A 27,479-nucleotide genomic window follows, 5' to 3' on the forward strand; every position below is an offset into this window, starting at 1 on the left:
TTCACTCGTGTCCGACTCTGTGTGACCCCACCAGGCTCCTCTGTCCCTGGGATTCTCCAGGCAAGAACACTGGAGTGGGTTGTCATTTCCTTCTCCAATGCAGGAAAGTGAAAAGTAAAAGTGAAGTTGCTCAGTCGTGTCCGACTCTTCGAGACCCCATGGACTGCAGCCCCCAAGTGGTACCTCCTGTCTCTCAAGAACAGGTACCATCTATGGTGTTACAAAGATGAACTAAGTTGCAGAAGAGCACATAAGAGGCTGCTGTTCCAAGAAGAGAAAGTGAAAAAGTGAAAGTGAAGTCGCTCTGTCGTGTCTGACTCTTTGCAACCCCATGGACCGTAGCCTACCACGCTCCTCTGTCCGTGGGATTTTCTAGGCAAGAGTACTGCAGTGGGTTGCCATTTCCTTCTCCAAGAAGAGAGACTATCGCTAAAAACACCATTAGGAGCTTTGCTTTATACCTCTGTGTACCTAGACGTCTGCCCTCTGAGAAGTAGGGCAGAAATAGCCCTTTGGGTAAAACAAAACAAAACAAAACAAAACAAAAAAACCTAGTCCAACTCCCATGGGAACCACTTGGAGATGAAACGGCACTTCCCTGCTCTGCTCAGTAAGACACAGCTCCACGAATACGGTTAACTCCCTACCGTACACTGGAACGCCACCAACAGAGCTGATGAGACAGAGCGGAATTAGGTCCCATGATGCTTACTATTTTATTAGGTGACCTTCTTTTGTTATGTGAGTGTGAGCTCCCCTACACTAGCCATCATTTTGCAACCAACAGTGGTTATCAAATCAACACCTCCTATGCCTTAAACTTACACCACGTCCTACGCCAAGTATACCGCAACACAGCTGGAGGAAATACCATTGAGCTATGCCCACCTCAACCCTGACCATGAACTCCTTTATTCCTATGCATGCAGTGATTCGTTCAGCTCTCACCTGTCTCTCAGCTCCCTTGAAGGCTCAATTACAGCCCCCCAAGTGGTACCTCCTGTCTCTCAAGAACAGTTAGTCTCCGATGCACAAACAAATTCCTTTCAGAGAGCATCTTCCTTAAGTCCAATTGGCCCAAAAAGTCCAAGAGACTTGGCCTAGGTGACCCACCTAACACTATGACGCTACGGAATGTGTGTTAGCCACTCAGTCGTGTCTGACTCTTGGTGACCCCATGGACTGTAGCCCAACAGGCTCCTCTGTCCTTGGGACTCTGCAGGCAAGAATACTGGAGTGGGTTGCCATTCCCTTCTCCAGGGGAGTCTTGCCGACCCAGGGATCAAACCCGGGTTCCTGCATTGCAGGCAGATTCTTTACCATCTAAGCCACCTAGAATGGTGTAGTGTAATAGGTCTATAATACTTTTCACAGAAATTAACAAAACAAACAGGGACTTCTCTGGTGGTCAAGTGGCTAAGAATCTGCCTTGCAATGCCAGGGACACGGGTTCAACCCCTGGCTGGGGAAGATCCCACATGCCTCAGGGCAACTGAGCTCAAGAGCCACAACTAGAGAAAGCCCATGTGCAACAATGAAGATTTGTACAGCCAAAAAAAATTAAATTAAAATTTGGAAAAAGTTTTAGAAAAGCAAATACAATCCTTCAGTTCAGTTCACTTCAGTTCAGTCGCTCATTGGTGTCCGACTCTTTGCAACCCCATGAATCACAGCACGCCAGGCCTCCCTGTCCATCACCAACTCCCAGAGTTCACCCAAACTCACATCCATCGAGTGGGTGATGCCATCCAGCCATCTCATCCTCTGTCATCCCCTTCTCCTCCTGCCCCCAATCCCTCTCAGCATGAGTCTTTTCCAATGAGTCAACTCTTCGCATGAGGTGGCCAAAGTACTGGAGTTTCAGCTTTAGCATCATTCCCTCCAAAGAAATCCCAGGGCCGATCTCCTTCAGAATGGACTGGTTGGATCTCCTTGCAGTCCAAGGGACTCTCAAGAGTCTTCTCCAACACCACAGTTCAAAAGCATCAATTCTTCGGCACTCAGTCTTCTTCACAGTCCAACTCTCACATCCATACACGATCGCAGGAAAAACAAGTATTGATGTTACAATACAATACCCTCAAAAGTACAGTAGCACAGTACAACAGCTGGCGCTTTCGAGCAGTACCGGGCCACGTAACTGCTGCTTGTCCGACTGTTTCTGGACATCCTGGGTGTGACATAAAGACACGGTCTGTGGTACTCCACGCAGCACTGTACAGCAAGGTACAGAAAGAACACAGCCATTTGGAGAGGACAGAGGCACGTGACCCAGCTTACGCGACTGGATGCGTGAACGCACATTCGTATCTCTGAAGGTTCACGGCTCGGAGGTGCGTATGCAGGGGACTTGCTGTGCACAGCGCTTAGGACTCCACTGGTTTGGCAACATCGCAGGCAACCCATGCAGTCACCTCTTGTCTCACGTGCATACTGTCTTCGTGCTCCTAACTGCATTCTCCTTAAGATCATAAAATATGTTCCATCGGTATTTTATCATCCTTGCACAGAAACATGCCAGGAGGCAGATACCCAATTCAACTCAAAGGGAAAAATAATATGGAGTGTTGTGTTAACCACAAAATGGAGTTTTATTAGAGGCTGGGGAGAAGACTGTTTCTCAAACCCCCTTCAAAACAGATGACCCAGACTCTGTCTGGAAGGATCTCCAAGAAACCTCCATATCCTTGTCTTGTTAGCTACATTCACTGCTTTATTTTTATAAAGCGTTTTTAAATTGAAAGAAATGAAAGAAAGTGAAAGCCGCTCAGTCATGTCCGACCCTTTGCGACCCCAAGGACTATACAGTCCATGGAATTTTCAAGGCCAGAATACTGGAGTGGGTAGCCTTTCCCTTCTCCAGGGGATCTGCCCAACCCAGGGACCGAATCCAGGTCCTCCTGCTTTGCAGGCCGATTCCTTACCAGCTGAGCCACCAGGGAAGCCCAAGACCTCTGGAGTGGGTAGCCTATCCCTTCTCCAGAGGATCTTCCTGACCCAGGAAGCAATCCAGGGTCTCCCGCATTGCAGGCAGATTCTTTACCAACTGAGCTATCAGGGAAGCCAATTTTTTTTTCATTACATTAATTAAATAAAATAATAATTTGATCATGAACTATTTACTCGGCTGTGTTGGATCTTAGTTGCGGCAGGTGTGATCTTTGGTTGCAGCCTACAGGTTCTCCAGCTGGGGCACTCGGTCTTAGCAGCCACAAGGAGTGTGGGATTTTCCTTCCTCGACCAAGGATCGAACCCAGGTCCTCTGCGCTGAAAGGCGGATTCTTAACCAGCTGATGGTCAGGAAAACTCCGATTCGCTGGTTTAAATTACGCCGGTAATGTTTCTGCAGTTACTTACTGTCTATGCCTGTTTTTTTGTTTTTTCACATTCATGGCTCTCCTGAGTCAAGCCTACCACACGCAGGGTACTGCAGATTCCTAGAAGGTTTGCCATCATAGTACATGACTGATTCATCACAAACTGATGTCCAAAGGAGCAAGTGTCAGCCCCAACCTCAGCTCTCCGCCCGTCCAGTGCTAAACTTCCAGCTTCAATACAGAGATGTTCCTCCCTCCTCCCAGGATACTAATCACAGAAAAAAAAAAAAAAAAAAAAACGCCAGGACTTTTCAGTGAACACAAGGCAATCATTAAAACTTTATTCTCCATAAACAGAGTAATCAAGCTTTGAGAAAGATCTGAAAATACATCTAGTGACATTTTACCTTGAAGTTCAATCTTCCCCACTGAAATAGCTGTGAGATTAAATCTAGAACAAATAACTCTTTGAGCACATGAGCAGACATTTATCACTTGACTCCGAGAGTTTGAGGTACAGCAATTTTGGTCTCTGGCGATGAGTGTAAGGGCCCTGTAAGGGCGCTGAAATTCATCTCTGCTCTTTTTGTGTGTTTCTAGAAAATGATCTGTTTGTAACATGTGCTGATATAATCCTATATCCAGGTAGAACGATTATACTGTTATCCAACAGAGCTTAAGAAAACACTTGGGCTGTTTTCATACACATGTTAATAACTATGTGAGTTAAGAACGGTGGAGGTATTATGTTTCCTTATAAACTAAAAAGATTTCTGGAAGACTTCGGGCAAAGATAGGCATCAGGCTCCTTAAGCAAAAATTCTTAATTCCACGTTAATTGTGACCACCCAGCATTTTGTGGTATAAAACTAAGACATTTTACTAAATAAAGTAGAAATTCTCAGTTTCACAGAAAGAAATGCCTCAAATTACTGTAAAAGTCCTACACGATAGCAATCCGTAGGTATTAAAAATGATCTTTTCCAAAATGTCCTTAAACAACATGTGACATTTTAAGTCCAATGTCAATGAATGTTTATCAGATAAATTATCAGCTTTCCTGGTGGCTCAGATGGTACAGAATCCTGCTGCAGTGCAGGAGACCTGGGTCCGATCCCTGGGTCAGGAAGATTCCCCTGGAGAAAGGAATGGCCAGCCGCTCCAGTATCCATGCCTGGAAAATCCCACGGGCAGAGGAGCCTGGTGGGCTACAGTCCGTGGGGTCACAAAGAGTCAGACATGACTGATCGACTAACACACACATCAGCTAAATTACCAAAGACGGCGGCAGTTACTTCATTCACCTACTCCTTCCTCCTCACTAACATTTTCAGACATGCCAGCAGCATGTACCAACGATGCTGCTTCTCGATGTTTGCATTCTAAGAGGACAGTTGGCTAATTAACGCTGCAAGAAGCACTATCTGACCACAGCTATATTTTATGTGGAAATGAACACAGTACTGTGACTCAGATAGGCACCTGAGGAAAAGACTTCAGCCAGCATCTTGATCAGCCCATCCCTGTCCTGCCAGTGGGTCTTCCCCCGAGTGCCATTCCTCCTCATGTTCAACTGTCTCCCCGAGAGACACTTAGCCCCGGACTCCACGGGGGAGGGAACAACTCCTGCCTCAGGCATGTTTAGTTCAGTTCAGTCACTCAGTTGTGTCCAACTCTTTGCGACCCCATGGACTGCAGCACGCCAGGCCTCCCTGTCCATCACCATCTCCCAGAGCTTACTCAAAGTCATGTCCATCGAGTCGGTGATGCCATCCAGCCATCTCATCCTCTGTCGTCCCCTTCTCCTCCTGCCTTCAATCTTTCCCAGGGTCAGGGTCTTTTCCAGTGAGTCAGCTCTTCAAATCAGGTGGCCAAAGGATTGGAGCTTCAGCTTCAGCATCAGTCCTTCCAGTGAACATTCAGGACTGATTTCCTTTAGGATAGACTGGTTGAATCTCCTTGCAGTCCAAGGGACTGTCAAACGTCTTCTCCAACACCACAGTACAAAAGCATCCATTCTTCAGTGCTCAGCTTTCTTTATGAGTCTGACTTAATTAGGACTTCCACCAGGAAGGGCAGCAAGCAGCTAGATGCTCCGGGGTTCCCCGGACGAGAGACAAAGTCTACAGGAAACCAGGAAGCAGGCCTGGTGCCTGCGAAAGCACCGGGCTCAGGACGCCCTGCGATCCACTCAGGCTGAAGCGCACAGATCCCCCAGGGCTGTGCTGAGGCAGGCCCCTTAAGCGGGACCCTGGGACAGCCACTGACTGCCCTTCTCTTTTCTGCCCAGGCTAGGCACAAAGTCCTGCCGCTCTGCACGTTCTCCCCACCAAGCAGGCCAAGGCCGAAGGGGCTCTCGGTCTCATCCACAGCAGTCAACATCCGAAAACCTCTTCCAAAGAAAAACTGCCCTTGTTCTGAGAAACCACAACACAGAAACTACACAGTGTCTGGAGGGGTCCTTTGATTCTCCGTGTGCCGTTACACAAGCAGCAGAAGACCACTACACTATCATAATGGAATTAGCCTTCAATTAAAAGAAATAAATAGATTTTTTTTAAAAGTCATAACAGGTTCCCTCAGAGGGCGTCTCCGAATCTGAGACACATGTCACAAATAGAAACCCCAAGGTCCGAGTTCAGGCCCTATCTGTGATACTCAGATGCGTGAAATGGGATTAGACGTGAGGCGGGCTCTTGTTTGCTTTTTCTTGAATGCTTCTCTTCCCTGTAGCTGAAATGGTAAGGCATCTGCCTGCAACACAGGAGAGACCCAGGTTTGATCTCTGGGTTGGGAAGATCCTCTGGAAAAGGAAATGGCAACCTTCTCCAGGATTCTTGCCTGGAGAATCCCATGGACAGAGGAGCCTGGCGGGCTACATTCCGTGAGGTTGCAGAGAGTCGGACACAATTGAGTGACTAACGCTACTACTACATATTCCTAAGATATAAAATTCTGTATTGACAGATCAAGGTCATTTCTGTAGAAATTCTCATTGTTACGGCATCTATGAGATCTCAATTTGTTTTTTCACTTGTAAATGCAGTACACAGAAACAAATGACCGGTTTTCCTATCAAATGCTGTGCATGCGTGATCAGCCGTGTCGGACTCTCTGCGACCCTATGGACTGTAGCCCGCCAGGGTCCTCTGTCCATGGGATTCTCCAGGCAAGGATACTGGAGTGGGTTGCCATTTCCTTCTCCAGGGGATCTTCCCGACCCAGGGATGGAACCCAACTCTCTTGCATCTCCTGCAGTGGCAGACAGGTTCTTTCCAGTTAGTGCCGCCAGGGAAGTCCATATCAAATGCTCATCTAAACCATGAATATCTCAGACCGCATAGGTCTGGATTCTCCTCCACAAGCCGAGGGCTGGGTTTTCAACCTCTGGGTCTTTTGGTCTTAGCATCTTTCACCAGCCCTTGTCTGTCCTTCACTACTCTTGGTAACCCTGGTGAACGTAGGAACCACTTCTTCCAGCACAGCACTGAGCTCATTTCTTCTAACTTAGATCACTATTTTCTCCAGCTCTGCTCTCTGTAGACCACAGGCCCCACGGACGTGCCTGAAAGTTGACGCTGAGTGGGACTAGGGTCAAACGTGTCTCTTCCTCCGTGTCATGTTCACAGGAAGAGGAGGTCTCATCTTAAGACACTGCTGCTCTTGTTAAGTCCCTCAGGCATGTCCAGCTCTTTGCGACCCCGTGGACTATAGCCCACCAGGCTCCTCTGTCCATGGGGATTTCCCAGGCAAGACTACTGGAGTGGGTTGCCCTGTCCTCCTCCAGGGGATCTTCCCCAAACAGGGATCCAACATGCACCTCCTACATTGGCAGACAGACCGCTGAGCCATCCCAGCGATGACTAGTAACCTACCACTCCTCATTTCACGGTCTGCAATCCCTAGGTTGGGCTGGGTTTTCCTTTCCCATCCAAACCTTCCCAGCCACTGTTGCTCTGGCCGGGTCTCTCATCACTGTTCTCTGCTCACGGGGGTGACCTTCCTCCATGCCTGTTATGCCTGTTTCACCTGCCTTGACTGTTTTGCCCAACACCAACATCCACAACATCAGGAAATCTCTGAGCGTGAAATGACTTTCTGGAGGTGGGGGAGCTGTTTCTCTCAGCCAGCGGAAGAAATCCACTCCCAGAAAGGAGCTGCCACCAAGCAACACATTTTAAAAGGTTGAGGTCATTTGATATGCCCCACACGAAAATGTTCAATTAAAATTGGTCAAGTCACTGTAACAGAGAGAAGAGAAAGCGTGAGTCACCAAATTAGATCAGGCCCTAGACCGCTGTTTCATTATGCCCTCCAGGGTGTCCTTGGTGATGCTCTGAACAGCAGCAAGCATCATAGTAAGGCAGGAACCTACTGATAGTGACCTTGAGAAGAATATCAGAAACAGAAATGGGAGAAATTCCTTAACCTGCTGCTGCTGCTGCTGCTAAGTCACTTCAGTCATGTCCGACTCTATGGGACCCCATAGACAGCAGCCCGCCTGGCTCCACCGTCCCTGGGATTCTCCAGGCAAGAACACTGGAGTGGGTTGCCATTGCCTTCTCCAATGCATGAAAGCGGAAAGTGAAAGTGAAGTTGCTCAGTCCTGTCTGACTCTTAGCGACCCCATGGACTGCAGCCTACCAGGTTCCTCCCCCGTTCATGGGATTTTCCAGTCAAGAGTACTGGAGTGGGCTGCCATTGCCTTCTCCTTAACCCCAAATGGTCAAAATGTGTCTTGTATCATTCAATATGTTGTACAAGCTTTCTTTTTCACTCTACCATCTTATACTATTGCCCAGTAGCTATCTGGCTATTACATTTATATTTAAGTGACATTAAAACTAAATAAGGGACTTTGCTGGTGGTCCAATGGTTATGTATCCGCTTGCCAACAGGGGAAATAGGGGTTTGATCCCTGGTCCAGGAAGATCTCAAATGCCACGGACCAACTAAGTCTGTGTACTGGAAGTACTGAAGCCCACTCGCCCTAAAGCCTATGCTCTGCAATTATGATGAGCCACTGCAATGAGAAGCCTGCATACCAACACCAAAGATTAGCCCCCACTCACCACAACAAAGGGCTTCCCTGGTGGCTCAGCCACTCAGATTCTTTACCAAGAATCTGTCTGCAGTGCAGTAGACCCTAGTTCAATCCCTAGGTTGGGAAGATCCCCTGGAGAAGGGATAGGCTACCCACAACAGTCTTCTCGGGCTTCCTTTGTGGCTCAGCTGGTAAAGAATCCGCCTGCAATGCGGGAGACCTGGGTTCGATCCCTGGGTTGGGAAGATCCCCTGGAGAAGGGAAAGGCTACCCACTCCAGTATTCTGGCCTGGAGAATTCCCTGCACTGTATAGTCTATGGGGTCACAAAGAGTCATTCACTTCACACCACAACAAAATAAAGCATGCACAGCAAGGAAGACCCAGCGCAGAGAAAAATAAAAATAAAAATACAGCTTCTCGGTCATCTTGGGCACATGTCAGGGGTCAAAGTCACATGTGGCCAGTGGTCACCATATTGGACAGCACAGGTCCAGGAACTCTGGGTCAGCATGTGAAATTCCACTGGACAGCTCTGTTACAAATATATACGGTGTGTGATGATCAATCTCAGGGCTCGTGTGTCTGCTCTGGGAGGTGAGCCTTGATTATCCCCCCTCAAGTTATGTGCGATCAAGTCAGCTACGGTTTTTCCAGCAGTCATATATGGATGTGAGAGCTGGACCATAAAGAAAGCTGAGCACCGAAGAATTGATGCTTTTGAACCGCGGTGTTGGAGAAGACTCTTGAGAGTCCCTTGGACTGCAAGGAGATCCAACCAGTCTATCCTAAAGGAAATCAACCCTCAATATTCATTGGAAGACCTGATGCTGAAGCTGAAGCTCCAATCCTTTGGCCACCTGATTTGAAGAGCTGACTCACTGGAAAAGACCCAGATGCTGGGAAAGACTGAGGGCAGGAGAAGGGGGTGAAAGTGGATGAGATGGTTGGATGGCATCATCAACTCGATGGACATGAGCTTGAGTAAGCTCCAGGAGTTGGTGATGGGCAGGGAAGCCTGGCGTGCTGCAGTCCATGGGGTTGCAAAGAGTCGGACATGACTGAGTGACCGAACAAAGTTACTGTAAGTCTTTGTCAGATCAGTTCAGTTCAGTCGCTCAGTTGTGTCCGAGTCTTTGAGACCCCATGAATCGCAGCACACCAAGCCTCCCTGTCCATCACCAACTCCCAGAGTTTACCCAAACTCATGTCCATCGAGTGGGTGATGCCATCCAGCCATCTCATCCTTTGTCATCCCCTTCTCCTCCTGCCCCCAATACCTCCCAGCATCAGAGTCTTTTCCAATGAGTCAACTCTTTGCATGAGGTGGCCAAAGTACTGGAGTTTCAGCTTTAGCATCAGTCCTTCCAAAGAAATCCCAGGGCTGATATCCTTCAGAATGGACTGGTTGGATCTCATTGCAGTCCAAGGGACTCTCAAGAGTCTTCTCCGACACCACAGTTCAAAAGCATCAATTCTTCGGCACTCAGCCTTCTTCATAGTCTAACTGTCACATCCATATATGACCACAGGAAAGCAGTGTGCAAACCCCAGTTCTCCAGCGGTGCCATTTAACCTGCTTCTTCATCTGTAAGCCCCCAGCGGTCCCTGTAACCCACCAATACGCCCTCCCCGGCATCCCCAGGCCTCCCAGAGGTTCCCCAGCCCCCTGTCCCCAACACCAGTCCCACGCTCTCACCCTACACTTGTCCTGTGCTCTGTTTGGTGAGACTGCTCAGTCCTCCCCTATTTGTGAGACCTACAGAAACTCTGCTCTTTAACCATCTACCTCAGGGTTTTACTTCCAGCAGAGTCCACTGACCTGTTTTCCTACCATTAGCTAGAGTCACTTTCCCCAGATGGGGACCCCCCGAGTCATGAAATGCTCTCACGGTGGAACATATGTCTTATTCTTCCTGGTGGCGTGGTGATGGACAGACAGGCCTTGTAGGTGACGTTACTGATGACCTCTGTGCAGCCCTGAGTCCCTGTGCCAGCCTGCCTGTGCCTTACACGCATTAGGCATAGCATTCCATCTGTGCATTTCACTGCAGACTGACTTTAAACACCAGGCTTAACTCTTTGGAGACTTGTTTCAGTCTACACAGAGCGTGAGCACTGAGAACTACATTTTATGATCAAAAAGGTTCACTTTGCTCTCTTACAATTTCCACAGGACAATACCACAGCAGGATAAAGATTCTGTTTTTAATTTATTAAAACATTCCTTTTTGTTTAGCTTTATGGAAATAAATTCCCCTGGTCCCCCCCTCCTTTTTTTTTTTTTTTTTCTTTTTTGGCCATGCCAAGTAGCCTGCACTAGAACTTCCCTGGTGGCTCAGATGGAAAAGAACCTGCCTGCAATGCAGGAGACCTGGGATTGATCCCTGGGTCAGGAGGATCCCCTGGAGAAGGGAATGGCAAGTCATTCCAGTATTCTTGCCTGGAAAATTCTATGACCCAAGGAGACTGATGGGCTACAGTCCACAGGGTTGCCGTGAGTCAGACACCACTGAGCAACTAAGTGGCCAGCAGGATCTTGGGTCCCCGAGGAGCATTGAACTTGGGGCCCCTAGAGTGGAAATGCATGGTCTTAACCACTGGGCCACCAGGGAAGTCCCCAAATGGCATACGTTTATAACTGGATGTCATTCTATCCTGATATAATGGAGAGTATGTCATGTGGAAATATCCACTTTTTAACATCTCCCATGAAAGTCCTGCTTGTTTGAGTCAAGAATATTTAGGTCTAAGAATGGGAAAACCCTTTCCTTCTGTATGTCTCTGTCTCACTCTTTGCCAACAAAGGTCCGTCTAGTCAAAGCTATGGTTTTTCCTGTAGTCATGTATGGATGCGAGAGTTGGACCATAAAGAAAGCCGAGTGCTAAAGAATGGATGCTTTGCAACTGTAGTGTTGGAGAAGACTCTTGAGAGTCCCTTGGACTGCAAGGAGATCCAACCCAGTCCATCCTAAAGGAGATCAGTTCTGAATATTCATTGAAAGGACTGATGCTGAAACTGAAGCTCCAATACTTTGCCCACCTGATGTGAAGAACTGACTCATTTGAAAAGACCCTGATGCTGGGAAAGATTGAGGGCAGAAGCAGAAGGGGATGACAGAGAATGAGATGGTTGGATGGCATCACCGACTCAGTGGATGTGAGTTTGAGTAAACTCTGGGAGTTGGTGAAAGACAGGGAGGCCTGGCGTGCTGCAGTCCATGGGGCCGCAAAGAGTCAGACACGACTGAGCAACTGAACTGAACTGAAGTGAACTGAAGTGCAGTGTATTCAGCTCTAAAACATCTGCTGATCACGTAGACTGATAGTGTCAAGCTCACAATTTTATAAATTCATGTGATAACAATCAATGACCCAGATGACCCTCACTGCTGACACACAATCAAATTCAATTTGATCTTGAGGTGATCCAAAGGGCTTTGCACCTCCATACTACATGATACTGAGCTTTTATGTCCATCCGCTGTGAGACACCGCTGTAAAGGAACTCATGAATCAGCGAGTCGCTGCAGTCATTTCCGGGCTGATCGCTGCCTTTGCCCTGCTACAGGGGACATACACCCTTAGCACAGACTCCACCATGGTGTGCTTTCCGACACGTGACAATTGCCCTTGGGAAGTCAGACCCCAAGAGGACACAGAAGATATCAGGGTCTGACCCATCTGTTGGATGCAAGTCTAGAGAAAAGGGCTACTTAGCTTATTTCTCAGCTAGACTCTCCAAACGCACCTGAAGGACCCAGTGGGACGACACTGTCTCACTCTAGACGGCCCTATAGTGCTGGAATGGGCAGAGTTTTGAAAGGAGAAAATGATTGACATTTGTGCTTGCAATGGGCTTCCCTGGCATCTCAGACTATAACAAATCCACCCACAGTGCAGGAGACCCAGGTTCCATCCCTGGGTTGGGAAGATCTCCTGGAGAAGGGAATAGCGACCCACTACCCGCTCCAGTATTTTTGCCTGGAGAAGTTGAGCCTATGGAGAGAAGTTTTTAGCAAACACACAAGATTTTATGTTAAAATTATATATTTTGAAAACAGATTTTATGTGACAAATCACTTATTAAGGCCAAATAAATTGGGGCGCGGTCCTCGATGGTGGCTCAGGGGTAAAGAATCTGCGTAGAATGGAGGACACCCAGGAGATGTGAGTTCTATCCCTGGGTCGGGAAGATCCCCTGGAGAAGGTAATGGCAACCCACTCCGGTATTCTTGCCTAGAGAATCCCATGGACAGAGGAGCCTGGCGGGCTGCAGTCCATGGGGTCGCAAAGAGTCAGACACGACTGAGGCCACAGAGTGCACCCAAATTGGGGTGTGTGAGTTCATGGCCAGCAGATTTGGTGAGTAACGACAGTGACTTCGCCAACAATGAGTGTTGACCTAGACCCCACCACCAGCACCCACCCTTTGTAGGTAACCACAGCTGAGACCTAACATGAGAGGTGAACATGCCACCATCACATGGCAGTCAGTGACTCATCTATCCGTGACTGAACACCCTCTACAACATCTGCAGACCTGTTCACAGTCTATACTCGGTACGACTTTTCCTCCATTAGACAGAGGGTGATTCCAAATCAGGATTCAACGGGATGCCTGTGCTTAGCTCAAATAATTCACAAGGCTTTTCACTGAGTTCAAGTGCCCATGCTTACCTCACCAGTTCAAATGATTCATAAGGGCTTTCACTGATTCTAAGTGCCCATGCTCAAGGCCAGGTTGTATATAATGGTTTTGTGTTTTTCATTTTGCCTAAATAGATGTTTGAAAAAAAAAAAAAACAAATACCAAAGAAAAAGATCTGCTGTGGTAAATCACACACCAGAGCCAAGCTGTGCAACTGTGGCCTCTGGCATCAACCCTGCCTCTTCAACCACCATCCTGGTGAGCAAAGACTCCACATTCAAGTTTTGGCCTCATTCAAGGTGTGAGTCCACAAGCAAGAAGCCATGAGTGATGTCAACCCACAGTGAAGTGTTGACGTCAACTCACTGCCAGCCTGTGAAAACTGAGCTCCACTGGGATGTCATTTTTTTTTAATTGGAGGATAATTCCTTTACTGATGTTATTTTTTTTTTTGTCCTTCATCTGTAGGTAGGTCCTAAGCAACTGACTGAGATGATAGCAGGTATTTGTGGGAACAGCATTCCCAGACACCATGGGCCAGGAAAGCTGACAAGCAAAATTCATCATTACTTGTCCCTAACTCGTGTTTCTCTTTGGAGATTCAGAGCAGTGACCAAACGTCTCTCGATATTCATCTCCACCAAGGTTTCAAGGACATGGCAAGTTCACCCACCCCAGATAGAACTCATGTGCAGCGTGAGCAGGACCGTGCTGACCGTAGCTGCCCACCAGGTAAGATTCCTCACCTTCTTCCTGAGGCTGGGATCCTTCCAACATCCACCGATCCAACCACAGACCTCAGGTGTGCCCTTGAGGAACCCCCTTGCCAACCTCCTCCCAAGACTCAGCTACAGATCCAGACCTACAAAGTTTCCAGATGTGTTCAGTCTCTACTTAGTATGAGCTTTCCTCCATTAGACAGCTCTGTGCAGTTCAGTTCAGTCACTCAGTCGTGTCCGACTCTTTGCAACCCCAAGGACCGCAGCATGCCAGGCTTCCCTGTCCATCACCAACTCCCAAAGTTTGCTCAAACTCACTTCCATGGAGTTGGTGATGCCATCCAACCATCTCATCCTGTTGTCCCCTTGTCCTCCTGCCTTCAGTCTTTCCCAGCATTAGGGTTTCTTTTCCCATGGGTTGGTTCTTTGAATCAGGTGGCCAAAGGATTGGAGCTTCAGCTTCAGTCCATGATTTCCAGTTCAGGATTCAACAGAATGCCCTTGCTGAGCTCAAATAATTCACAAACTTTGTTCCCCAGCAGCCTGATGAACCAACACATCAGTTCATCAGGGAAAACTTCTCTGCACACCCAAAACAACACAGGGCTACCAATAGAACTTCTCATGTTTTTAATGAGGTATCTCTGTGAATATTTGTTTAGTATCTGACTTCTGGATGGTTTGACAGTTCCCTGAGGGCATGGGTTTTGTTGAAGGGGAACTTCAGGTTCATTCAAGTAGTAAGTGCCTGAAGATGTTTAATGAGAGCTTTTGAATTTTTCTTCATTTTTATCTCGTTAAATTTTTTCTTTCCTATTGAATTTTTCTTCGTTTTTATCTCATTAATTTTTTTTTTCCTATTGACAGCTGAAACCGAGAACAGCACCTCCCTGTTTTCTTGCTGATTTTTTTATTCCTCCTCTGGCACCATCCATAAACCATTTTCAATGTGGATTTGAAAGAACTGGACATTGGCTGTGTTCTTCCCCATTTGAATGGGGGGGAGAAAAAAAGACCCTTTCATTCAAACAAAAGCAGACCTTCCATGAACCCATCCGTTTTGCAAACTGTTAACTGTTGTATCTCTCCCAGTAACTTTAAGTGAGAATCATGACGCCATCATCAGACTCTCTGTGTGGAAACTAAAGATGTTAACCCAACTCACAAAAGGCCATTAAAAAAAAAAAAAATATATATATATATATATACATATATATACACACAATAATCAGAATATGCAAACACTGTCATTCAAAGATTCTTCCAAGATTCAGTGCTGTGCCACTGACACACAACTTGCACATTTTTGAGAGTTAAACAGAAAGAAGAAAAATAAAACAGACCCGTGAGCTCCTTGCACCTTTCCAACAATTTCACCACACATATCCCATTGTACTAGGGCTTTTAAACTAGGCGTCTGTCTTCATAAGATTCACCTTAGCAGTTCTGGCGATAACTAGTCTTCAGAGTGAGAAAAGTACAAGAAGTCAAAAAACACAAGAACACTCTCCACAGTGTCCTCGGAGCACGTGGCCAAGTCTTCCCATCTGGCACGTTCCACCCTGACAGTGTTTTTTTCTAAAAGAAGCACAGTAGCATTTCTGTGATGCAACGGGCACAACTGGTTTTAATTGTCACCACCACTCACTGCCATCGGACCTGGCAGGGTGAATCACTTCCACAGGAGAGAAATACGGCTGTCTGGTTCGAATTAATGGTGCACTCACTCTTGTCATATGTCAGCCAACACACATGCGTCCGGCCACGCCATGCTGGTAACAGCAAGCAGACGCTCAAATGTGATCAGCACGTCTAATAATTATCAGCAGAACTGATGGTGAAGCCAAAGCTCCGATACTCTGACCACCTGATGCAAAGAGCTGAAAAGACGGTCTTTTCCGGTCTGTGATGCTGGGAAAGACTGAAGATGGCAGGAGAAGGGGACGACAGAGGATGCGATGGTTGCGTGGCATCACTGACTTGATGGACATGAGTTTCAGCAAACTCCAGGAGATGGTGATGGACAGGGAAGCCTGGTGTGCTGCAGTCCATGGGGTCGCAAAGAGTCAGACACGACTTAGAGACTCAACAACAATATCTAATAATTGCTTAGTCTTTGTACTATAGCAATTTCGTAGAGCAAAGAGTTATTACAAACATATCCGAGCACGTGCATAAATGTACGGCACAAATTCTTCAGATTTGACTTTGATACAATAAAACCTAAATATTACCAACACAATTATGTAATTTCGAGACATTTAAATATTCAGACATTAAAAAATAATATTTGTAGATTTAATCCTCATCAGCCAGTTTCAGGCAGAAAAATAACACTGACGATGTGTTTTAAAGACAGCACAGCAATCTGAAAAAGGAAGGTAGTGTGGTTTAATAAAACTTGCCACGTACAGTGCCAATTCCTGCACCAGGAATACAGGAACCCCTCAAATACTTGTGGTGGGTCAACCATTATGGGGAAAACCATGACACCCAGTGGCCAAAGACTTTCAATGCTGCATGAATGGCTCTGTGTCCCCTCTTCACTAGTCCTTCATCCACCCATCCTTCATCCATCTATCAACTCATCTAGACATCTATACGTAGAATGAAATTCATAATACGGAAATAGGCAATGCATTCGTAAACGATTTTGTATTTCACACGCATGCATAAAAAGTATCCTTTTTATCTGAAAAAGTGTGAATGCTAATGTATAGTTTATGCATGTATATATGTTATCTGCATCAATGAAACTCTGTAAATCTATGTCAATAGTACATACATCCATTGCAAAGAACCCCCTAATCTTCATTCATGGTCCGAATTCATTCTGTGCTGGCCCCCTTTTTTTCATTCTTTTGGGAAAAAAACCCTCAGAGGAAAGTGAAATGAATCACTCTGCTTGGTGAAGCCATAAAAGCAGCAAACCTTATGTGTCTATGGAACAGAACAATACATGATAAAAAGGGGGCCTTTGGATGAGTAAATTTATTTTTACATTTGTTGTTGCTCTTGGCCAGTTTCATTCATGAACTCTTTTTCCTCCTGGATGTCATTACGCATGTAAGCCTAAGAAGGTCTATTAGTAGTTCTTTAGGAAAAGTTCCAGATTCTGAGCTTATCACAAAACTGATCCAGGACTTGCACCGTGTTCCGGAAGCCCCTGAAATTGTGTGTGTGTGTATGTGTGTGTTGCTCAGTCGTGTCCGACTCTTTGTGACCCACTATGGGATGGTAGCCCACCATGGAATTTTCCAGGCAAGAAAACTGGAGTGGGTTGCCATTCCCTTCTCCAGAAGAATCTTCCCGACCCAGGCATGGAACCCGGGTCTCCTGCATTGCAGGCAGATTCTTTAGCATCTGAGCCACCAAGGAAGCACCTGAAATGACATTGTCTTTATTTGAAATCAGGGATACTGATGGACTGGGCTTATTATCATATTGTTGACTATATTCCCTCCACTACACATTCTCTCCCTTATTTATTTTATAACTGGCACTCTGTGCCTCTCACTCCCCTTCACCTAGTCCCCCCATCCTGCCAGCCCTTTGCTTCTGGCAACTATTAGATTGCTTTCTGTATCTGTGAGTCTGTTCCTTTTGGTTGTGCCTGTCCACTTGTTCTATCTTTTACATTCCACATGTAAGTGAAAAAAAACACACTAGCAATTTTTCTCTCCTTTATCTTGCTAAGTAGAACACCTTCCAAGTCCACCCACGCTGTGAACATTTCATTCTTTTTATGGCCAAGTAATACTCCATTGAATATATCTACGACATCTTCTGCACCCATTCATCTGTTGATGGGACACTTAGGTGGCCTCCATGTCCAGGCTACTGTTAACTAGCACTGCTAAGAACACTGGGGTACATGTAATTTCTGAAATTAGTGCTTTCACTTTCTGTAGATAAAAACCCATGAGTGAAAATCGAGATCATACAGTACTTCTCTTAATCTTTCTGAGGAACTTCCAAACTGCTTTCCACAGCGGCCGTGCCAATTAACATTTCTACCAACAGGGCTGGAGGGTTCTCTTTTCTCCACATCCTCAGCAACACTTTTTTTTTTTTTTTTTTGATGGCCATTCTGAGTGGTGTGAGGGGATACTTCATTGGGATTTTGACTTCCATTTTCCTGATAATTAGTAATGTCCAGCCCATTTACATGTGCCTACAGACCACTGGCATGTGGTATTCATACCTTCAGCCCATTTTTTCATAGGACTATTTTTTTTTTTTAATATTGAGTTGTATGAGTTTCCTCCGCTCCCTTGTCTCTCTCTCCACACACACACACACACACACACACACACACACACACCTTAACCCTTTAGAGCGTAACGCTTGCAAATATCTTCTCCCATTCAGTAGGCTGCCTTTTGGTTTTGTTGATGGTTTGCTTAACTGTACAAAACATTTAATTTTTAAAAAATTTTTTAAAATATGGAATGCTTCACAAATTTGCATATCATCTTGCCCGGGGGCCATGCTAATCTTCTCTGTATCACTCCAGTGTTGCATATGTGCTCCTAAAGCAAGCACTGAAAAAGCGTTTTAGCCTGACCTCGTCTCTTCTGTTTATTTTCGCTTTTGTTTCCCTTGCCTGAAGAGACAGATCCAAAAAAGTACCGCTGAGATTCATGTCAAAGAGCATACTGCCTATGTCTTCTACGAGGAGTGTCATAGCTTCAGGTTTCACATGTAAGTCTTTAAGTCACTTTGAGTTAATTTTTGGATATGGTATGAGATAGTGGTCTTTATTGTTGTCTAGTCACTAGGTCGTCTCTGACTCTTTGCGACCCCACAGACTGTAGCCCGCCAGGCTCCTCTGTCCACGGGATTCTCCAGGCCAGAATACTGGAGTGGGTAGCCATTCCCTTCTCCAGGGGATCTTCCCAACCCAGGGATCGAACCCATGTCTCCTGCACTGAAGGCAGATTCTTTACTATCTGAGCTACCAGGGGTGTTGATTCATTGGGATATGATTCAGCCATCAAATAGAAAGAACTAATGCCATCTACAGCACCATGGATGGGCCTAGAGCCTGTCACACCATGTGTCATCCTTTACCATCTGAGCCAACAGGGAAGCCCAAGAACACTGGAGTGGGTAGCCTTTCCCTTCTCCAGGGGATCTTCCCAAGCCAGGAATCGAACAAGCGTCTCCTGCATTGCAGGTGGATTCTTTACCAGCTGAGCTGCCTGGGAAGCCCTCTGGAAGCCCCTAGTGAGGCCCAACAAGTGAACAGATAAAACATACAGTCTTATATCCATACAACAGAATACTACACAGTAATAAACAGGAATTTACAATAGTAATAGATGGTAATAAATAGTAACAAATAGCAATTAATAGTAATAAACAGTAACAAACATTGATCAATAGTAATAAAGAAACAGTAGTAAATAGTAACAAACAGTAATAAACATTAACCAATAGCAATAAATAGTAACAAACAGTAACACAGATTAATAGACAGTATAAAGAGTAATGAGGAGTAATAAAAAAGGAATGAACTGTTCATACACACAGTAAAATGGATGCATCTCAAAAAAAAAATCATGCTGAAGGGGAGAAACTAGACAAAAGATTACACACTGCACGATCTTATGTAAAACCCCAGGAAATACAAACTATTATATAGTGAGGGATCAAAATACAAACTATGATATATCAGTAGTCTGTGGAGGGAGGAGCAGGAGAGATGAGTTACTGTATAAGGGCCTTAAACAAATCTTTGAAAGTTACAGGGATCTTCATTGCTTTGACTGAGGTGAAGGTTCGAAGGGTGTATCGTGTGTCAAAACGGTTCATGTTACATACTCTTAACATGTACAGTTTAGGGCTTCCCTGGTGGCTCAGGTGGTAAAGAATCTGCCTGCAACACGGGAGACCTGGGTTCGATCCCTGGGTTGGGAAGATCCCCTGCAGAAGGGAAAGGCTGCCCACTCCAGTATTCTGGCCTGGAGAATCCCACGGACTGTACAGTCCATGGGGTCGCAAAGAGTCGGACACAACTGAGCGACTTTCACTTTCACATGCAGTATATTTTCTGCCAGTTATATCTCAATCCAGTTCTTACAGATAAAAGGATCCAGTGCCACTTAAAAAGAAAAAAAAAGGATCCCCTAGTGAAGACAGAACATTATTCACCGTAGCTTCTGCTGAAATGATGACACCATTAAAGGGCTGTGACAAATCGCTGCTTGAACCAGCCTCTTTCACACCACACCTTCCACCTGAGCATCGTCCACCATGAATTATTCTCATCGGTAGCTCAGAAGCATGCGTAATCTCTGCCCAGCCTCCCTCACTGGACTGATGAGGGCCTCAGGTCATCACAAGGGTTAAACGGCTGGTCCTCGAACAGACCCAAAGTCAACAGTAGTAGGAGGTGACAGAAAGCCTGCATTTCTTTAGCAATTTTACTGGGCTCTCCAGGTCATGTGATGTTTGTATAGAAATTCTAGACTCACATGACAGAAAAAAGAACCAGAGGTCAGCTCGTCAGTTGCCTTGCCTGTAAGCCCCAGGCAGACACAGGATTCCCCAGCTACTCGGGGTCTTCAGTGTCATTCTCCAACCACAGAGAAACAAAATCCAGCAACTTGCCATCCACGTTCAAGGTCAGAGCTCCCAGCAAAATCTAGGTGCCATCTGCTCAGAGTTAAAACAGAGTTCAACGAAGGTACAATGACCTCAAGGAAGAAAAAAAAAAAAAACCTCTGGCAGTCAAGTGGTGATTTTGTTTTCTGCGATTATATTCCTTTGTATGGAAAAGAATTTTCAATGCCAGTGTGATCCAGAATCTTACATCAGCAGTAAGGAGCTAGCTTTTTAAAGACACGATCTTGACTCAATCCTATTGTGTACTAGTTTTGCAATCTGGGACAATACAAGAGGTGTCTTCATGAAGGTCACATCCAGTCAAAAATCCAAGCTCAGTTACGAATTCCAGAACCACTCAGATTAGTAACTTTTAAAATTCTTGACACAGATAGCCCTTGAAAGAAAGTCACATTTGGTTAGTCATTTTAAAAAGATGAAAAGGAAAACAATGGTAGTTCTGAGGTCAAGTTCCCAGTTAGCTAGAAAAAACAACGGAGGATGCAATGAAAGGTTAAAAATGTCATGGGACATGTGATCCTTGAAGCCAGCCAGCGCTGGAGAACAGTTTCAGATTTTATCTTCTGCGTGCAGAACGGCACTGCTCAAGTTACGAGACAAAGAACCGCATTCGATTACATCGTCTTGCTTTGGCAACTACCTCTGGCCCTATAAAACATGACCTTTTTCCTGACGGTTTGGCCTCTTTCACAACAGAGAACCCAGCACAGATGAGAAGAGAACAGGAAGACCCCTCCGGATCACAACACGGTTCGAGGGTGTAAATCCAGCACCCAACAGAAATGAGAACAGTGACCTTCACATGCAGTCCACTGACCTTCAGAAACCCACAGCTGACTGTTCACAGGACCCGTCAGCAAAAACAAGCTAATACCATTTACTGAGCCACCAGAGAGGCCCATTCAAAGCCTGGACGTTATCACTGTGATGAGCAACCTGGAATCAAACCAGGTCAAATAAAGGAATGTACTTAGTACTAAGTGAGTGATTGATAGTCGCTGAGTAGTGTCCAACTCTCTGCAACCCCATGGACCGTAGCCCACCAGGCTCCTCTGTCCGTGGGATTCTCCAGGCAAGAATAATGGAGTGGGTTGCCATTTCCTTCTCCAGTACTTACTATGGGGTCACATCAAGCAAATTTCATTTCTCTCTAACTCTTGTGAAAATCTGTGAACACTGTGCCGATTACAGCATCAGTTCCTCGATGGTATTATGTGCCCTCTCTGGATACCCGCCACTGTCCCCTTCTGCCCTGATTCATCTGTCTGTGGTCCTGTCTGTGATGCCCAGAGCTTTGCTCCTTTTTCCATCTTCCTGCTTTTATGAACATCTCCCTTTATGGAACCAAGAAGCCACTAGGGACTCTGCCGTCTGGATGTCCCCAAACCACCCACTCCAATAGCCCCCGTCTTTGCTTCAGTCTGTTGGGAAAAGATGGAAGGCGGGAGGAGAAGGGGACGACAGAGGATGAGATGATTGGATGCCAACACCGATGCAATGGACAGGAGTTTGATCAAGCTACGGGGGTGGGTGATGGACAGGGAGGCCTGGCATGCTGCAGTCCGTGGGGTCACAGATCACTGACTTGATGGACTTGACTTTGAGTAAGCTCCGGGAGTGGGTGATGGACAGGGAAACCTGGCGTGCTGCAGTCCATGGGGTTGCAGACAGTCGGACACGAATGGGCAACTGAGCTGAACTGAACTGTCACCATTTGGGATGTCTTCGTCTCAGGCATCTTTGATCAAACATCCCTCTCTCTGGCCATGGGTGGTTCTATTTCTGTAGCCCATGTCCTTCTGCAAACATCTTCCATCTCCAGCCCTCTAGCCTCTTTATCCCCTCACCTACATCATCCAGTCCTCTCCTGTATCTGCAGGTTCCCAGCCCATGCCTTCAACTCCTGCGGCCCATCGTTTTACACACATCTTCCTATGAATGGTCCAATGCTAAGCTGATCTATGTCCCCCAATATCTGCTTGTGCTCTGTATTTGCTCCTTAGCTATCACACCTCTCTGCTGGGGATGTGTACTACCTTCATTCGACAGATGAGAAAGCTGAGAAAGGTATGTGCCTACAATTACATCAGAGACGGGAGCTGGGTACCCTGGCCAGCGCCCTCATTCGCACGTTTAGGGCTCCCATTACTGTCTAGTGAAGAAACATCAGCACATCTATGCTGGTAAATGGGTGAACGGGGTTTCGGGGGTCTGGCTAGCCATGTTTCGCAAGCAGTGGCCGTGTAGCTCATGAAACCAACAAGCAGGGTGGAAGATACAAATTACAGAGCATCCAGCTTGGGGAGAGTAAACCCTCATGGGACTCGCCTTTGCTTCCAGTTTCTTGGACGCTTACTCCATCCTGACATCTCATGCAATTTTTTTCTGAGTCTTTGGATAAGATCCTGCTTTTTTTTTTTTTTTTAATTCCTGAACCTTGAGATCCCATGACTATAGCCCTCATTCTCAGCCAGATTATATCCTTTCCTTTATCAGGGCTTCTGTGGTAACTCAGGTGGTAAATCTGCCTGTGATGCAGGAGACGTGGGTTTCATCCCTGGGTTGGGAAAGATCCCCTGGAGAAGGGCGTGGCAACCCACTTGGGTATTCTTGTCTGAAGAATCTGATTGACAGAGGAGCCTGGAGGGCTGCCGTCCATGGGGTCGCAAAGAGTCAGACACGACTGAGCACGCATGCATAAAGAGGAAACACAAGTCCTCACGCTGGAACTTCTGAGTGTGAGACTGACATGAGAAGCCTGTGCACTGCCAACGAATAGTAGCCGCTGCTCACCACGACTAGAAAGCACAAGAGTAGCAACAAAGACCCACTTTGGGGGGGAAAAAAAACTAGTAAACTTCTTGTTATAGCCTAGCTTTAGATTTACAGGAAAGCTGCAAGAATGTTACAGAGTCCCCTCACATTTTAAGGTCTTCCATTTACCTGGTACTCTGTCATAACCAATGAACTGATGTCGACAAACTATTATTCACCAACATCTGTATTTTATTTGCCTTTCCTTAGCTTTCCCCTAAATGTCCATGCATTGCACCAGGATCCTAACCAGGGTATCACATAAACTTTTTAGGGGGTCATAGCTTCTTGGTCTCCTTGAGGCTCTGACGGTTTCTCAGACGTTCCCTGGTTTTGATGACCTTGACAGCTTTGAAGGATGCTGCTGCTGTTAAGTCGCTTCAGTTGTGTCCGACTCTGTGCGACCCCATAGAAGGCAGCCCAGCAGGCTGCCCCGTCCCTGGGATTCTCCAGGCAAGAACACTGGAGTGGGTTGCCATTTCCTTCTCCAATGCATGAAACTGAAAAGTGAAAGTGAAGTCGCTCAGTCATGTCTGACTCTTCGCGACCCCATGGACTGCAGCCTACCAGGCTCCTCCGTCCATGGGATTTTCTAGGCAAGAGTACTGGAGTGGGGTGCCATCGCCTTCTCCGTGAAGGATGCTAGGCAGGTATTTTGTAGAACATCTTTCAATTTCATTTTCCCCAGTGTTTTTCTCACGATTATGCTGAGGTTACAGGCATTTTGGAGAAAGACCCCAGAGGTTAAAGTGGCCTTCTCACACACATCATATCAAGGTCACATGCTGTCAGTAAGACATAACCCAGTTGATACCGACCTTGATCACTGGGTTAACCAAGCGTTTCAGGTTTCCCCACTGCAAAATTACTCATCACCTTTTACTTCTGAGGAATATTTTTAAGCATAAAAGATTCAGGTATTTAGCTTCAGAGTATCTACATCACCATCAGATGTGGTCACACCTACAGGCGTGTGTGACTGGTCCTTTGCAGAAGATCACCTTGATTCTGTACAGAGACAGACAGGCAACGGTGAGAGGGGTAGGGACACAGAGAGGACCCAGTGCTCCAAAGAACAGGGGCTTTCAAGGGACCCAGAGAACACAAGCATCTGAATGCGGAAATGGGAACCTGAGCAGACAGACAGGACAACATGCTCATTATTTGGGAAGCAAGTTCGGTTGCTGCCACACAAAGACTCGAAACACACCTGATAAGCTAGATGTTTGTGTCTCTCCTGGAACACCCCAGAGATACGGCTGGGTGGTTAAGGGCTGGAAGGATAACTTTGCAGTCCTCCACACGTGACCCCATAACCTGGTGTATTTGTCTTAATATCTGTGAGTTAAGGTCATCTGGACCACCATTTGTCAATGGGAAGGAAAGAAGAATGGGAGTGATCTGTCCTTCTTTCTCAAGAACCAGGGGAAGAAACTGTTCACGTGGTTACCATTCTATACCACTCACTTGAGCTTAGTTAACACTGGGCCGAAGACCAAGCTACGCGGTAAGTGGGCAGTGTATGAATAGGATCTACCTGGATGCCTGTCTGCTCGCTAAGACTAGCTGAGGTTTATGTGGATAAAGTATCTAGAAGAGAATGGATCAGGGGAGAATAAACTGATTTAAAAGGAGCAGGTCTTCCTGGAGAAGGAAATGGCAACCCACTCCAGTATTCTTGCCTGGAGAATCCCACAGACAGAGGAATCTGGCGGGCTATAGTCTGTGGGGGTCACAAAGAGTCGGACACGACTGAGTGACTCACAATGAGATATTTGTATTCTTCATTTATGTAATATGTACTAAAATTATACGGCAAGAGAACAGTTAATAATATGGGGAAATGTTCATGCTATTTTGTTGAGTAAATAGAAAATAGTAAACCGTATTAGAAAATAATATCAAGTGTGTTAATCTAATTTGGCTTAAAATAAAAAAATACATACATGCACAGAAAAAAACTGAAAAGCTATCTATCAAAATGTTGATAGACAATTTCTCTGTGCCTCGGTTTCTTTGGTTTAAAAGTGAGGATAAAGAGAGGACTTATTTCATGCGGTTGTGATAAAGACTAAATAAAATAATAGTTATTAAAAAAAAAAAAAAAGGAGCAGGTCTTTAACTCCATATCTGGAGTCAGGTGGCTTGCCATTTCTTCAAAGAGAAAGACGGTATCTGCAGCAAAGCGGCAAATCCCACGGGCGTCCTATTCGGTTGACTCAACACGCTTCTCCAAGTCCGCTTAAACAAGTCAGTCCAATGGAACTGAGACAGAAAACAAAGCGCCTGAAATCCTCCAGCTTGGGTGGTGGCCCTAGTCTCTGTTACTCTCCCCAGAACTGCAACATCAGCTTTGGGTTTCCGTATTTCAGTAATAAGGAAACCAGTTCTCCAGGCTCCGATTCTTTCTACCATACGAATCTTCGCTCCGCGGATCATGGAGACACAGGTGGAGCTTCTCGCAGTTGCCTCTTGTTTTTCTTCAAACCGTGCACTCAGGTCTCGGGGAAATAAGCTCACTGCCCCCAACGGCCCCCAGTTCTACGTTCACCCGACTCGCAGAATCTCCCACTCTGACTGAGGGGAAGCATTTGGACTCTGGGACCCAGCAGTCAGAATCAGCTCCGAGGCAGTATCAGGCACAACCTGAGGTGCAAGACAGGAGATACTTGTGCCGTTTCCGGCACGCAGGGAAGGACCACCAGCCCTCCGGAGGAAGGGCAGAGGGAGACCGCCGTTCACACCTGAGCATCGTCTCGGTTACCTGGTCTCTGAGGCACAGCTCCTCTCGTCATGTGGCGGTCTCGGGGTTCACTGAGAAACCGAGACTACTGCTACGCTCAAGCTAGCTTCTGATTACCAGTCCTACTGGGGCTTCCTGGGCACAGGTCAGGTAGGACAGTAGCAAGATTGAGAAACTCTCCAACATGGAGAAAACAGAAGATGAGATGGACGGTAAGTAATGCATGGACCCGACAGGGCGCCTGACAACAGCTACGAACACAGAAGATCCACAGACCTTGCCTGGACGCCCTTTATACCCACCAGCGTCGATGCTCTACTTCGAGCTCAGCAAAAGCAGCTCTGTGCGATCCAGCTTAAGGGACTGAATTTAAGAACCCGTCACTGACAGCAGCCTGATAACAGATTCCAGTGATAAAACATAGTTATGCCTGAGCCTGCTGCATTAAGGATGAATATAGAATACTTCTGCAGGAGCAATCGTACATACCAGCACTAATTCTGCATTCTCTGAGCATTTTGGAGTGTTTTTTTTTATAGGCATTCACAGTCAAACTACATAAATTCAGTGTTTCATCACTGACTCATCTAAATGAGAAATGGGGAAAACATACAGGAAAACACATTCATAATTTTCTGACTTATAGACAAGGTAAAATTAATGACAACCGTTTCAAGACCCAAAATGAACTTCTTCATTTCAAAACTAAGATTACAACTGAAATAAATCTTACAGGATAAATTAACACAGCCCTAAATTTCAAAGGCGTCCAAAACAAACTCACGTGGCTCGATAATTTGCTGAATTTACTGAAGCTGTGTTCTGGATACCTTGAAAAGGTTTCACCTTATTCTGAGCCTAATTAGAAATAACTTGATTGACTCTCTTTTTCGGTGATGAGAAATGAGGAGAGTTTTCTTTCCTCTGTCATACAGGAAACATCGTTTTTATTAAGGTCACAACCATGTGTCCTCTGGGCATACAGGGCAAAATCATCAAACGCCACCTCTGCCTTTCCTGACGTGAGTGGCACGTGGACGTTCAGTTTAGCTTTAAGATCTACTCCGACACGGGCAGAATGTTAAGCATTTCATTACTATACATGTGCACCATTCTAATGTTTAAATTTGTTTCTTTGTAATAACAAAGGTGCAACAGAACAGCTAGCCAAGTAGATGCCGAGTCAGTGTTCAAGGTGGATGAATTACATGCACAGTCTGCTTAATGACGCACAGGAATGACTGAGCAGAGAGACCAAGGAACTGGTGATGGTTATGTGGAACCACTCAAGGCTGTGAGGGAAGGTGCCCTCGAATAAGCAGTCTGCACACTGTGATTAAACAAAAAAGGGCGTGAACGCATCAGGTCAACAGGCGCACATCCAGAGCGGGGAGGAACGCTTACCTTAGGGATGTCCTTGGAGCTTCTGATGGACCCGCACCACTCAACATGACGGAAGCCAAAGCCGCCTCTTTCTGCAGGTCGCTGGGGCTGGGTTTCCCTCTCCTGAAAGCAGAGGTTTCCTGATCAGAATACCGCTCCCTCAGCATGCTGAACCAACC

The 27,479-nt window shown here is 46.2% G+C and overlaps 1 protein-coding gene and 1 non-coding gene across 14 annotated transcripts in view; both read right to left on the minus strand.

Annotated features, from left to right (window-relative positions):
* The window catches only part of LOC133242143 (uncharacterized), a 487,229-nt gene that overhangs the window by 308,155 nt on the left and 151,595 nt on the right, over nt 1–27,479 (minus strand). For 10 of the 13 annotated variants that reach the window (XR_009734787.1, XR_009734783.1, XR_009734782.1 and 7 more), the window contains exon 3: nt 27,322–27,423. Coding sequence is in view for 1 of the 13 variants with exons in the window: in XM_061408196.1 (XP_061264180.1) it covers nt 27,362–27,423 (62 nt within the window). In the remaining 12 variants the exon portion in view is untranslated. Of the gene's footprint in view, nt 1–529; nt 27,424–27,479 lie in introns of those variants that run through there. The other 3 variants (XR_009734790.1, XR_009734789.1, XR_009734788.1) reach the window with 3 other exon arrangements.
* LOC133243570 (U6 spliceosomal RNA) lies at nt 18,171–18,275 on the minus strand. The gene has a single exon (XR_009735125.1). It is a non-coding gene; the product is annotated as a U6 spliceosomal RNA (small nuclear RNA).

This window comes from Bos javanicus, chromosome X, assembly GCF_032452875.1.
Source record: "Bos javanicus breed banteng chromosome X, ARS-OSU_banteng_1.0, whole genome shotgun sequence".
Taxonomy (NCBI): domain Eukaryota; kingdom Metazoa; phylum Chordata; class Mammalia; order Artiodactyla; family Bovidae; genus Bos; species Bos javanicus.